Here is a 13,871-nt window from a genome sequence, read left to right as displayed (position 1 = left end):
AAAACGGAAAACCCTTTCGTCTAGCGGGTTTTCCGTCTTGCGAGGCGTTCGTCTTGCGGGGCACCACTGTATTCAACACAAAAAACAGCGGCAATTTGTTGTTGACAAAGGACAGCTGGACATATAAAGGGCCCCATTACCTTTAGTAGCTTAGGGCCTCATCAAACCTAAATCCGGCCCTGCTTGGATCTGTTCATTGTGAAAATATATTTCAGGGCGAGCAAATGAGCATGGCGGGGGAGTTAGAATCCTACATGTCAGGTTCAGTAAACACCAGTATGAGAGCTATAGGCATTAGGAGGAGGCAGGATCTACTGCAGGCATAGGCAAACTCGAGCCTCCAGATGTTTTTGGGACTACAACTCCCATCATCCCTAGCTAACAGGACCAGTGGTCAGGGATGATGGGAGCTGTAGTCCCAAAACAGCTGGAGGGCCGAGTTTGCCTATGCCTGATCTACTGGATCTCCCTAGACATAGTCACTCAGCCCAAGCAAAGATGTTGTCTGAACACAGGCTGTGGGTCTCCTCTTTTGCTTGGATGCCAAGCTCACATGGTGAAAATGTGAATTTTGTTGAAAAAATGGCTCCTTCCTCTTTCTGTTCCCTATTAATAGCATTCGCCCTAAGGTGGGTTTCAGCAATTAAAACACATTGAAAACAATTTTCTGGGAAATGATCTATAATGAATTGAAGAAAATGTTCAAGATAACTTTTAGTAAAAGAAAAAAACACCCAGAAGCTTTTCTTCTAGGGATAATAGATACAGAGATACCAAAAGTAAAAAAAAAAAAAGTTGTTTATGTATGCTACAACTGCAGCTAGAATGGCTTTTGCCCAGAGATGGAAAAAGATGCAGTACTAACCAAGGAAGAGGGGCTGATTAAATTAATGGATTCTGCTGAAATGGAAAGATTAACAGGTGTAATAAGAAACCAAGAAGAAGAAAACATTATCAAAATTTGTGGAATATTTGAAAATTATTGTATGCAAATAAGTTCATTAGCAGGGTCATTGTAAAACAAGCAGTTTTACAATAACAAACTCAGTTGGTCTCTAGGGTGCTCCTGGAAGGATTTTTTTTAATACTATCAAGAGAAACTGAAAAGTAACTTTAAAATTGTTTAATGTGAAAATGCAGCATAAAACATTAAAATTAAAAAGAAACCACAAAAGGTGGAGGGGGGGTGGAAGTCAAGTATATGTGTGTATTGGAATTGTATGTGATTTGTGTGTTTGTCATTTGTATGTCTGTAAATTTTCAAAAAATAAAATAAACAAAAATAAACCAAGAACATGTTACAGACTAGGTAAAGGGTAAAGGGGACCCCTGACCATTAGGGTCCAGTCATGGCTGACTCTGGGGTTGTGGCGCTCATCTCGCTTTACTGGCCGAGGGAGCCGGCGTACAGCATCTTGGTCATGTGGCCAACATGACTAAGCCGCTTCTGGCAAACCAGAGCAGCACACGGAAACACCATTTACCTTTCCGCCTATTTATCTACTTGCCCTTTGACGTGCTTTCGAACTGCTAGGTGGGCAGGAGCAGGGACCGGGCAACGGGAGCTCACCCCATCGCGGGGATTCAAACCGCCGACCTTCTGACTGGCAAGTCCTAGGCTTTGTGGTTTAACCCGCAGCGCCACCCGTGTCCCATATTACAGACTACATTTCAATTAAACATCTGTTTCGCGGGCCACCTTGGGGGGAAACCGCCCAATTTAAAACAACTTGCAATCCCAGAAATAAGGTGGGACCTAAAAGTAAACATCTCAGGGGTCAAAACCAGGGATAAAGACATCAGTTCTCACACTCCAGTACCAAACTCTTGAGTTGCTTCTGTTAACCTGAAAGTGTGCTACTACCCATTAAGAACATCCTCCTGTATTTCCTGTGGATTCTGACAGGTGTTGTACAGAAGTTGAACACAATACCTGAGAGAAAGTTCTTTATAAAAACTTAGTTTATTTCAAATTTTCAAAACTGTATTTACAGGATAACGAGATATAGCATGAGAGAGGGAAACAAAGAACGCAATAGTGGTAATAATAAGTAAAAACACATTTCCAAAGCTTTCCAAAGCTTCTTAAGCAGTTAGGCTTTTCTTCAAAAAATCTTATCTAAATAATCTCTCCATTCTTGTCCTGAAGGAGGTGGAGAAGTCAAGATAACTGAGAGGTTAAGGTGTCAAAAATGTCCGTCCCCCCCCCAAGACTAAATATTTATATGCTTGAACTCATATATATCAGCAATGATCTCTCATTTTTAAAATCTAATTCAAAATGTATTGGATTATCGCTCTTAAATAATGAACTGTCTGAATCCCAACTTCATCATCTAAACGCCAAACTTTCCTAAACAACGACTTTCCACTAAGCTCAAAACAAAACACTTTTTGCTCTAGGTTTGTGCTGCCTGCTGGTTACCTGTCATAGTGCTCTTTCAAAGCTTCAGAAAATATTCCCTCTTCGCGTTCATCTTGGTATATTAACCAACAACATTAACAATACTAACTTGACCAACATCATTCCCTCGATAGCCACTTTCCGAAGCCTTTCTTTGGTTTCCCAGAGATAAGAATAAAAGAAGGAGACATTTGAATGAACAAAGATCTCAAATACCGTCAGATGGTAAAAGCAATTGAAGTCCTATAATATAAAAATGTAATTTTAAGCTATCAATAAAGCTGGAGGAGGAAGGGGAGTTTGGCTGAAGTTTTTTGTTTGGCGTTTATTTTTCAGATACATAGTACAAATTAACATTACAGAGGCAAATGTGGAAGAATAAAAGCTGAACATTGACTATTGTACCACAACTGTATTATACAAAGTTAATTACTGTATCATTTAAACTGTAGAATTGTCAAATACATCATTTCAGCAGCAAAAACAACAACAGCAACAACAACAAAAAACCATTTAGGAAACACTTTGAAGTGGACGGGGTGAAAAAGACAAAGATGAGACTGGAGGTCAGCTACATAAAGCTTAATATGAGAGTGAATATAACTCCTTTCTTCTACTGAATCATTGACAACAACCCAATCCCAAAACAAAGATGACTATTTACAAAGTTCATTTAATATTAAGCTAAATTGTGCATTAAGGAGAGGCTTCTGTGATCCCAATCGACCTATTTTTCACTAATATCCATGACAAGGATACTATTATATTATTATTATTATTATTATTATTATTATTATTATTATTATTATTATTCTATTGTGTCCTTCCTCTTGGACCAGGTATAAGGCAGAGACACCAGAGTGTCACAATTTGATGGCCTCGGACTCTAAAGTCAACCAGAAATTATATCCGCACCAAACCCCCAACCTCCCATGAATGGATTGCATGCAGAGGAAATGGGGATCATTCGTGGTATATACGGTAGACGGATCAGGCTTCCATTCATGTGCTTGTGTGCATCTATGGGCATTTGAAATCATGTGCTTCCTGGGTGAGATTTGGGCCCTGGGCAATTTGCCATCCCTGGACTCCAGGCCACCGCAGGAAGTGAAGCGCTTTATAATAATAATAATAATAATAATAATTTATTATTTGTACCCCGCCCATCTGGCTGGGTTTCCCCAGCCACTCTGGGCGGCTTCCAAAAGAGATGAAAAATACACTAAAATGTCACATATTAAAAACTTCCCTGAACAGGGCTGCCTTCAGATGTTTTCTGAATGTCAGGTAGTTGTCCATCGACTTGACATCCGATGGGAGGGCATTCCACAGGGCGGGCGCCACCACCGAGAAGGCCCTCTGCCTGGTTCCCTGCAACTTGGCCTCTCGCAGTGAGGGAACCGCCAGAAGGCCCTCGGAGCTGGACCTCAGTGTCCGGGCAGACTGATGGGGGAGGAGAGGCTCCTTCAGGTATACTGGACCGAGGCCATTTAGGGCTTTAAAGGTCAGCACCAACACTTTGAATTGTGCTCGGAAACGTACTGGGAGCCAATGTAGGTCTTTCAAGACCGGTGTTATATGGTCTCGGCGGCCGCTCCCAGTCACCAGTCTAGCTGCCGCATTCTGGATTAGTTGTAGTTTCCGGGTCACCTTCAAAGGTAGCCCCACGTAGAGCGCATTGCAGTAGTCCAAGCGGGAGATAACCAGAGCATGTACCACTCTGGCGAGACAGTCTGCAGGCAGATAGGGTCTCAGCCTACGTACCAGATGGAGCTGGTAAACAGCTGCCCTGGATACAGATTTGACCTGTGCCTCCATGGACAGCTGTGAGTCCAAAATGACTCCCAGGCTGCGCACCTGGTCCTTCAGGGGCACAGTTACCCCATTCAGGACCAGGGAATCCTCCACACCTGCCCGCCTCCTGTCCCCCAAAAACAGTACTTCTGTCTTGTCAGGATTCAACCTCAATCTGTTAGCCGCCATCCATCCTCCAACCGCTTCCAGACACTCACACAGGACCTTTACCGCCTTCACTGGTTCTGATTTAAAAGAGAGGTAGAGCTGGGTATCATCTGCATACTGATGAACACCCAGCCCAAACCTCCTGATGATCCCTCCCAGCGGCTGCATGTAGATGTTGAAAAGCATGGGGGAGAGGACAGAACCCTGAGGCACCCCACAAGTGAGAGCCCAGGGGTCTGAACACTCATCCCCCACCACCACTTTCTGAACACGGCCCAGGAGGAAGGAGCGGAACCACTGTATGACAGTGCCCCCAGCTGTATGACAGTGCCCCCAGCTCCCAGCCCCTCAAGACGGTCCAGAAGGATGTCATGGTCGATGGTATCAAACGCCGCTGAGAGATCCAGCAGAACTAGGAAACAGCTCTCACCTTTGTCCCTAGCCCGCCGGAGATCATCAACCAGTGCGACCAAGGCAGTTTCAGTCCCATGATGAGGCCTGAATCCCGACTGGAAGGGATCCAAATGGTCCGCTTCTTCCAGGCGTGCCTGGAGTTGTTCAGCTTTGCTACGTCGGAGGTGCAACAGAAAGAAAAATACTTCTTTATTGAAAAATACTGCTGTATTGGCCTGAATAGAAGCCTCACTCCCCCCCCCCGCCCAAATTCCAACCGTGAAAAGTTAAAGTGTGGCATATATATGCAGCCAGGTGCACGGGGCAAACATTTTCCTTTTTTAAAGGGAAATTCCCTTATTCCAAATAGGATTCCTCGCAAGAAAAGGAAAAAGTTGACAGCTATGGTCCCCCGTCCCCTCCCCTCCCCCTGTCTAGTATGCAGCCAGGAGCTGCAAGGACTGAAGAGGCTTATATCCAGGTATTTTTTTCCCCCTCCCCCTCCCTCCAATTTTAGAAGTGTGGTTTATACTGTATTCGGGTGCAGCTTATATTCGGGCCAATATGGTACATTGCAAGTGAAAAATGGCCACTTCTCTATTGGCAGAGTTGCTGCACGTCACGGAATGTTCACAGACATTATTTGCCAGGCAGCTGTCATGCTTTGGCTCTCAAGCAGGGCTTGTAGGGATAAATACAGGGCAGGCAGAAGGGGGAAATCTCAGCTTTCGAGGCTGGAGGGTTTGGGGTGTTGTGCCACCTTTTCTCCAGAGAAGCTGCTCCACAAGTAAATGGCAGACAGATGTCCTGAAGGTAGAGCACATCATTGCTGCACGCCGGGTAAAAGCTGCCCCCGTCACGTTCATGCCTTTCGCACAGTTGGCTCAAAATGTTTTGAAACAGAACTGCCAAGGCAAGGTGAGATTTTACTGAGCCTTTTGCAGGAGGGTTCGCTGGAGACTTGATTCCCCCTGCTGCTGAATAAGGGGAGGGGTCCTTTTGATTTTCCCATCTTGGGCTAGCCCTGCTGACCAGTTCAAGGTGGAGAAAAGACACAGCTTACCCAGCCATTGCTGAAGCAAGGGGTCGAAAATGGCCAGTTTGACTCCCACCCCCTCGACCACAGCAGAAACGCTTCACAGTCTGTTGCAAGGATGTTGCAACCCAAACTGTGCCAGCAGAGGGCAGCTTAGTCCAGTCACGGCACCGAGGCTCCAAATTGTGGGGTCTCTGAGCCTATTTGTGTTTATGTGAAGCAAAAGAAGGGAACTTAGAGCTTAATCTTCAGAGCATGCCGCTGTCCTATATAAATCAGGGATGGGGAAAACCTCTGGCAATCCAGATGTTTCTGAACTCCCAGCAATCTCTGCAGAACCAGTGTCCAACACAGGCAGGATGATGTGTGTCTTTACCCAAATAAAGCCTGAAGCATAATATAAATAATATAAAGGCTAATGGCCGAAGAATTGATGCTTTTGAATTATGGTGCTGGTGGAGACTCTTGAGAGTCCCATGGACTGCAAGAAGATCAAACCTCTCCATTCTGAAGGAAATCAGCCCTGAGTGCTCACTGGAAGGACAGATCCTGAAGCTGAGGCTCCAAGACTTTGGCCACCTCATGAGAAGAGAAGACTCCCTGGAAAAGACCCTGATGTTGGGAAAGATGGAGGGCAGAAGGAGAAGGGGACAACAGAGGACGAGATGGTTGGACAGTGTTTTCGAAGCTACCAGCATGAATTTGACCAAACTGCGGGAGGCAGTGGAAGACAGGGGTGCCTGGCGTGCTCTGGTCCAGGAGGTCACGAAGAGTCGGACACGACTAAACAACTAAACAACAAGAACATAATATAACTCTGACCAGATTTTTCTGTGTTTATCCAACAAGCTCGCCCCCTGTCCCCAAATGAGCCAGATAGCGTGACACACTTTTCACGGGCAGATTCAGCCTTTAACATACAGAATAGTTCGCCGTACATTTTCTCGGAAGTCCAAAAGCCCACAAAAGACAGCTTCCTGCGCCATCTGGGAGGGGGAAAGAGAGAGCTGTTGCTGTTTGCGTCCGACTGCAGCCATGAATTCCTAGCCACAAGGGCCTCTTTCCCAGAGAGTCTCTCTGCACCTGCCACCTGTCCAAACCGGAAGGCAGTTCCTGTTACCTGTGCCAAGGTTGGCTCTCCCTGGCTCACAGAAACTGCAGCCCTGCTCAGCGTCTCTCTGCTATGCTCCTTCAGGGCTGCCTGAAAGCCGGATCATCATCCTCGTGCCCTTTAGGGAGTAGCCCGGTCCCTGGAAGTAGTGCCATCGAATCCCGTTCAGCTTCCGGATATTGTGCTTCGCTGGGTAGTAGATGCCGTTCAGATTCGAGAGTCCGCAGGCATCAAACCACCAACCTGAACGTGCATCAGGAGAAGCAAACCGTAGATCAGTAGGTCCCAAAGTAGGTGCTACCACCCCCTGGCCATGGTGGGATTCAGCTCCTAGGGGCTGAGGTCCATTCGCTACCCCCACATAAAATATTTGAGTGGGACACCCCCAAAAAGTTGATGGGCATTGCCATGTGTGTGGTACCACATCTTGTGATTATTTATGCAAGGCAGGGCTTACCTGGCACCCCCAATATTTTTTTCCCAAGTTGGCACCCCTGCTAGGGGGGCACTAAGAGGAAAGCGGGGTGTCACCGGAAGTGGAAATGACTATCCAGCTTTGAAAAGCTGGTATCGCTGGATCAAGCCCATCAGTTTTGTTGGAATAATTGAACTAAATAGTTTTAACTGGATTCTGAATAAATGTGCAATTAATTAATTAATTAGATTTTATTTATATCCCGCCCTCCCCAGCTGAAGCCGGGCTCAGAGCGGCTAACAAAAGTAAAAGTAAACACAGCATTCTAAAATCAATTCAGAATCAAATTAATGGCAACCATTGGGCTAGAGTTCTGTGAGGATTACCAAAGGAGGGGGTCAGGCTGTGCCTTGGCCAAAGGCCTGGTGGAACAGCTCCGTCTTGCAGGCCCTGCAGAAAGTTGTCAAGTCCCACAGGGCCCTAGTCTCTTGTGACAGAGCATTCCACCAGATCGGGGCCACAGCCGAAAAGGCCCTGGCTCTGGTTGAGGCCAGCCTAACCTCCCTGTGGCCCAGGATCTCCAAGATGTTTTTATTTGAAGACCATAATGTCCTCCATGGGACATACCAGGAGAGGTGGTCCCGTAGGCTACTGTTTTGAATTTTATTGTGTTATTGCCTTCCTTAGTGACTCTTGCAAATCACTATTCATGCAAACCACATTTTATAGGGGGGCACTGGGGATGAGTTTATAGAACCAAGGGAGCAGTGGCCTCCAAAAAGTTTGTGAACCACTGCTGTCCAAATGCTTAAGCAGAAGACAAACATGTACAGAGTGCTTAAAAACTCAAACTGCTTTAAAATGCCAAAGCTCTAAGGCTTTTAGTGGAGTCTTGGTTTGAAGAGAAATTTACACTTTATGAAGCAATATGAGAATGGAAACGCAGCCATCCTTTAAAAAATCTGCACTTTCCCCAATTTTACAACATAGCTCTCTGGCCAAGCAATGTGTATAAAAATGGAGGAAAGTGTGTGTAAAATTGTATACATTAGCGAAAAAAACATGAAAAGGCATTCCATTAGGGGAAGCAGCTCTGCAAAAATGTGTATAGCAGGGGAAATTACATGCAAATGTTTATAGGATGAGAATTTTGCACTGAAATGCTGGTGCCTTATACAGCGGCGTAGCGTGGGTTGTCAGCACCCGGGGCAAGGCAAGTAATTTGCGCCCCCTAACCCGGGGCAAGGCAAGTAATTTGTGCCCCTAACCACTAACCTTCCGCCGCTGCCAGCTTCTTTTTGCTGCTGCCTGGGCTGGGGTATTTACGGTAAGGTAGCCACGGCGGCGGCGGCGGGTCCGTGTCAGGTGATCTGAGGCGAGTTGCCGCTGGCGCTGCCGCCCAAATGACGCCGCTTGCCCGGAGGAGGAGGGCAGAGAGGCAAGGAAAATGCAACATGGCCCAGCAGCTGCAGCAGCGGCGGCGGGGCTGTGAGGAGGGGCTGCCTGGCGCGCCTTCCGCGGTCCTGACGCGCGGGGACCGCGGTGAGCGCTGAGAGCCGCTGCCTGCCGGACGCCTTCAGCCCGGACGTGCGCACAGCTCGTCGGTTCCGCGAGACATGGGGCTCTGCTACAGCCTGTGCCCGAGGCTCTTCAGCGACATCGGAGGCGGCGAGCGCGCCCCCCCCAGATGTTGCGCCCTACACCCCCACGCTATGCCACTGGCCTTATATATGTGTGTATGCAAACTGATTTGGAAATGTGGAGAACTTTAGCCTGGGAAAAGAGAAACCCAAGATTCAAAGCTCTTGGGTTCCCACTTGACCACTTGCTCTCTCCCCCTCCCTTCCCAGTCAGGGAGCTCAAAGGCCGACTCACCGCCAGAAAGCATCTGGGCGCACTTGCAGTTCCGGCAGTTGTCATTGTCAGCGTCTCGCGTGCTGAAGCCCGTCCCTTGGAGAGGCAAGCCGCTCTGCTGCCCAGCGCTGCCTTTGTAGCCTCTCAAGAAAAGCCTGTGGAACAGAAGGCATCATGATGAGAAAGAACAAAATCCCCTACAAGTTGCAGCAGAGAGCAGGAAGGCAGAGGCTGGGGCTCCAGGGCGGCATTTCCTTGTGTGCAGGGCTGGGGATAGATATTTTTTGAAGGTGACCCGGAAACTGAAACTAATCCAGAATGTGGCAGCTAGACTGGTGACTGGGAGTGGCCGCCGAGACCATAAAACACCAGTCCTGATAGATTTCATTGGCTCCCAGGACGTTTCCGAGCACAATTCAAAGTGTTGGTGCTGACCTTGAAAGCCCTAAACGGCTTTGGCCCAGTATATCTGAAGGAGCATCTCCACCCCCATCGTTCTGCCCGGACACTGATGTCCACCACAGAGGGCCTTCTGGCGGTTCCCTCCCTGCGAGAAGTGAGGTTAAAGGGAACCAGGCAGAGGGCCTTCTTGGTAGTGGCGCCCACCCTGTGGAACGCCCTCCCACCAGATGTCAAGGAAATAAACAACTATCTGATTTTTAGAAGACATCTGAAGGCAACCCTGTTTAGGGAAGTTTTTAATGTTTGATATTTCATTGTGCTTTTAATTCTGTTGGGAGCCGCCCAGAGTGGCTGGAGAAACCCAGTCAGATGGGTGGGGTATTAATAATAATAATAATAATAATAATAATAATAATAATAATAAATAGTAATAACAACCCCAGAGTCGGTCATGACTGGACCTAATTGTCAGATGTCCCTTTACCATTTAAACTTGCTAAAATGTACCGGACAAGAACCAATGAGTGTTGGAAATGTAAAGAAAGGGAAGGGATCTTCTACCACACGTGGTGCACTTGTAAAGAGGTAAAGGCTTTCTGGGAAAATGTATATAACAAGTTAAAGAAAATATTTAAAAATAACTTTGTTAAAAAACCAGAAGCCTTTTTTATTGGGTGTAGTGGGCAAAGAGATACCAAGGGAAGATAAAAGGCTGCTTATGTACACAACTGCGGCAAGAATTTTTTTAGTCCCAAAATGGAAACAACAAGAAGTACCAATGAAATAAGAGTGGCAGATGAAGATGATGGATTTTGCAGAATTGGCAAAGCTGACAAGAAAAATCCGAAACCAGCACAATTAAGTACAGTATTCCAAAAGGACTGGAGTAAATTTATACGATATCTGAAAGATTATTAAAACAAAATAAAAAAATTCCTTCCAGTAGCACCTTGAAGACCAACTAAGTTAGTTCTTGGTATGAGCTTTCATGTGCATGCACACTTCTTCAGATACACTGTGTATCTGAAGAAGTGTGCGTGCGCACGAAAGCTCATACCAAGAACTAACTTAGTTGGTCTTTAAGATGCTACTGGAAGGAATTTTTTTATTTTGTTTTGACTATGGCAGACCAACACGGCTACCTATCTGTAACTGAAAGATTATTGTAAGCAATTAACATCACTATCAGAGATATCTGAAGACTTGTAATGAGAAGTCTTCTCCCTTTCTATACTTATTTAAATTTTGAGCTATTTTGTAATGAGTGTAATTGGAATTGGAAAATGTACAAAATGCAATGATATAAAGGTTAATTTTGAAAGCCATGAGGCAGGAGGGAAGGAAGTCAACAGGCTTTAAAGAGCCAGGGATGTAAAGTGGATAATGATGATGTGAATGTATATTATCAAATGGAGAATAAATAAAAATTAGAGAGAGAGAGAGAGATGATGATGATGATGTTTTTGGAAATCCACAAATACCTCAGCAGATCAAAAGCAGATGAAATGAGAAGTGTCCTTGCCTGGTGAGCAGAGGGCAAGGAGGACACCCTGAAAGAGCGCCATGTTCTCTGAGAAACAGTTGCTCGCCAGAAACCCTTAGTCACATCCACAAATACCAGCAAGTTAAAGGAGGCTTGGCACACTCTGCTCTTGGATGGGCACCTCCCAAGGAAAGCGGAGGTGAAGACACAAACAGAGCTGGAGATTTGCTAGGTGGCAAAGTTCTCTCACAAGAGGTCACCTGAGATGGGTTCAGATTCCCCATTAAACCCACAGGAGACGGTCCCTGCACCCAGGGCTGATGATTTGCTAAGTGGCAAAGCACTCTCAGAACAACTTGTCCAAACCCCTTCGCCTTTATCAGAGTAGGTTCAAATCTCCTTCTAAGCTGGCCAGAACAAGCATTTTCATTCGGGTGACTTTGGCTGATTTGGTGCTTGAAGCACGTACGAACCCCCCCCACCCCGAGTGGAATCTCCATGGAGCTCAATGGTTTAGGAGGTGAGACCAGTTCTCTATCAGATTCCAGACAGGGATTAGCTCTAAAATGAAGGTGATCTCATAGCCTCCAAGTGTCCCAATTTTCTAGGGACAGTCCAGGAACTACAGAAGCCGTCCCGGTTTCTGATTTGATCCCAGAATGTCCTGCTTTTCCTTTTTCCTCCCCTCCACATCCCGGAAAACAATTAGAAGTGCTGTGTGTGTGTGTGTGTGTGTGTGTGTAGGTGCAAAAACAGACTCCTGTTTATCCTGGAAATAAAAGTCCTGCACTAAACGAAGGAGATGGTGAAGCTGGCATAAAAAGCCCATCCTATCATTTTGATACGGACGCAGGTGGCGCTGTGGGTTAAACCACAGAGCCTAGGACTTGCCGATCAGAAGGTCGGCAGTTCAAATCCCCGCAACGGGGTGAGCTCCCGTTGCTCAGTCCCTGCTCCTGCCAACCTAACAGTTTGAAAGCACGTCAAAGTACAAGTAGATAAATAGGTACCACTCCGGCGGGAAGGTAAATGGTGTTTCCGTGTGCTGCTCTGGTTCGCCAGAAGCGGCTTAGTCATTCTGGCCACATGACCCAGAAGCTGTACGCCGGCTCCCTTGGCCAATAAAGCGAGATGAGCGCCGCAACCCCAGAGTCGGCCACGACTGGACCTAATGGTCAGGGGTCCCTTTACCTTTACCTTTTATCATTTTGAAATACAATGTCACCAATCCACTTTAAATTCTTTCACTGCCATGCTTCTGCAGCCAGCCATTTATTAGAAAACACAGGGAGTGCTTATTCCTTTCTTGTAAATGGAGCCTTATACTGTTTACTCAGAAAGAAGTCCCACTGTATTCAGTGGAGTTTACTCCTACATAACAGGGTAAAAACTGGTCAGTCTTAAAGACTCAGAACTAAGTCCCACTCAGTTGAATAGGATTCACTCTCTGGTATGTTCCTGATCATTCTCACAGTTTCTACAGCGGCTTTCAACCCACATAAAATCTGCAATAAAACATTAAAAAACGTCCCTATACAGTCATACCTCATGTTATGTCCGCTTCATGTTACGTTTTTTTCAGGTTATGTCCTGCTGCGACCCGGAAGTACTGGAAAGGGTTACTTCCGGGTTTCGCCGCTCGCGCATGCGCAGAAGCGCAAAATGGTGTCACGCACACGCACAGAAGCAGCGAATCACAACCCGCGCGTGGGTTGCGCTCTTTTCATGTTATGAATGGGCCTCTGGAATGGATCCCATTCACAACCAGTAGTACCACTGTACCGGGCTGCCTTCAGATGGTTTAGGGGTTGGATAACTCCATACCCCCCAAGATATCTCTGATAAAAACAGGGATGTCCTACCAAACTCTCCAGGGACGCGGGTGGCTCTGTGGGTTAAACCACAGAGCCTAGGACTTGCCAATCAAAAGATCGGCAGTTCGAATCCCCGCGATGGGGTGAGCTCCTGTTGCTCATTCCCTGCACCTGCCAACCTAGCTGTTTGAAAGTGCAAGTAGATAAATAGGTACCGCTCCAGCGGGAAGGTAAATGGCATTTCCATGCACTGCTCTGGTTTGCCAGAAGCGGCTTAATCATGCTGGCCACATGACCCGGAAGCTGTACGCCGGCTCCCTCGGCCAAGAAAGCGAGATGAGCGCCACAACCCCAGAGTCAGTCACGACTGGAGCTAATGGTCAGGGGTCCCTTTACCTTTACCTTTACCAAACTCTCCAACATTTCTCCAATGAAAATAGGAATGTCCTAAGGAAAAGTGGGACTTTCCGGGGTAAGATCAGAAAACCGGGATGGCTTCTGTAAATCCAGGACTGTCCTTGGAAAACAGGGACACTCAGAGGGTCTGAACTGTGGTGTGTGTGGTTCTCTCCCCCCCCCCATTTCACCCTCACAATAACCCTGTGATGTAGGTTAGGCTAAGAGATGGCGACTGGCCCAAGGTGAGCTCCACAGCTGAGTGGGGATTTGAACCCTGCCGATAAACACCTACCACGCTGTTTGCATACAGTTGGCAAAGACCGCATATTACCTATATCGCTGACGCTCGCTTCCCAGCTGGAACTTTTCGTAGTGGGCGTAGGCGCGATTGCCTTCCCAGTCCAGGAGTTCGACCCTCAAAGAATAGGCTCTCTGGTTGGTCAAGAGGTGGACTGCCTCATTCCCCAGCCAGTATTCTCCTGCTGGATCCCCAAAGCCCTGGGAGAGGCAAAACACAAAGCACTAAGTGGGTTGCTCAATTAAGTTCTTCATATATAATAATAATAATAATAATAATAATAATAATAATAAATTTTAT

General features: G+C 46.6%; 1 protein-coding gene across 2 annotated transcripts in view; it reads right to left on the bottom strand.

The window, feature by feature from the left end:
- The window catches only part of ANGPT4 (angiopoietin 4), a 130,808-nt gene that overhangs the window by 76,434 nt on the left and 40,503 nt on the right, over nt 1–13,871 (bottom strand). Inside the window, exons 7-9 of one of the 2 annotated variants that reach the window (XR_013839640.1) lie at nt 13,605–13,771; nt 9,197–9,330; nt 6,596–7,149 (exon numbers count right to left, since the gene is read on the bottom strand). Coding sequence is in view for 1 of the 2 variants with exons in the window: in XM_079979518.1 (XP_079835644.1) it covers nt 6,977–7,149; nt 9,197–9,330; nt 13,605–13,771 (474 nt within the window). In the remaining variant the exon portion in view is untranslated. Of the gene's footprint in view, nt 1–5,261; nt 7,150–9,196; nt 9,331–13,604; nt 13,772–13,871 lie in introns of those variants that run through there. The other variant, XM_079979518.1, reaches the window with a different exon arrangement.

The sequence above is a fragment of the Podarcis cretensis genome (assembly GCF_951804945.1).
Source record: "Podarcis cretensis genome assembly, chromosome: 6".
Taxonomy (NCBI): domain Eukaryota; kingdom Metazoa; phylum Chordata; class Lepidosauria; order Squamata; family Lacertidae; genus Podarcis; species Podarcis cretensis.
This window is presented reverse-complemented; position numbering and strand designations above follow the sequence as displayed.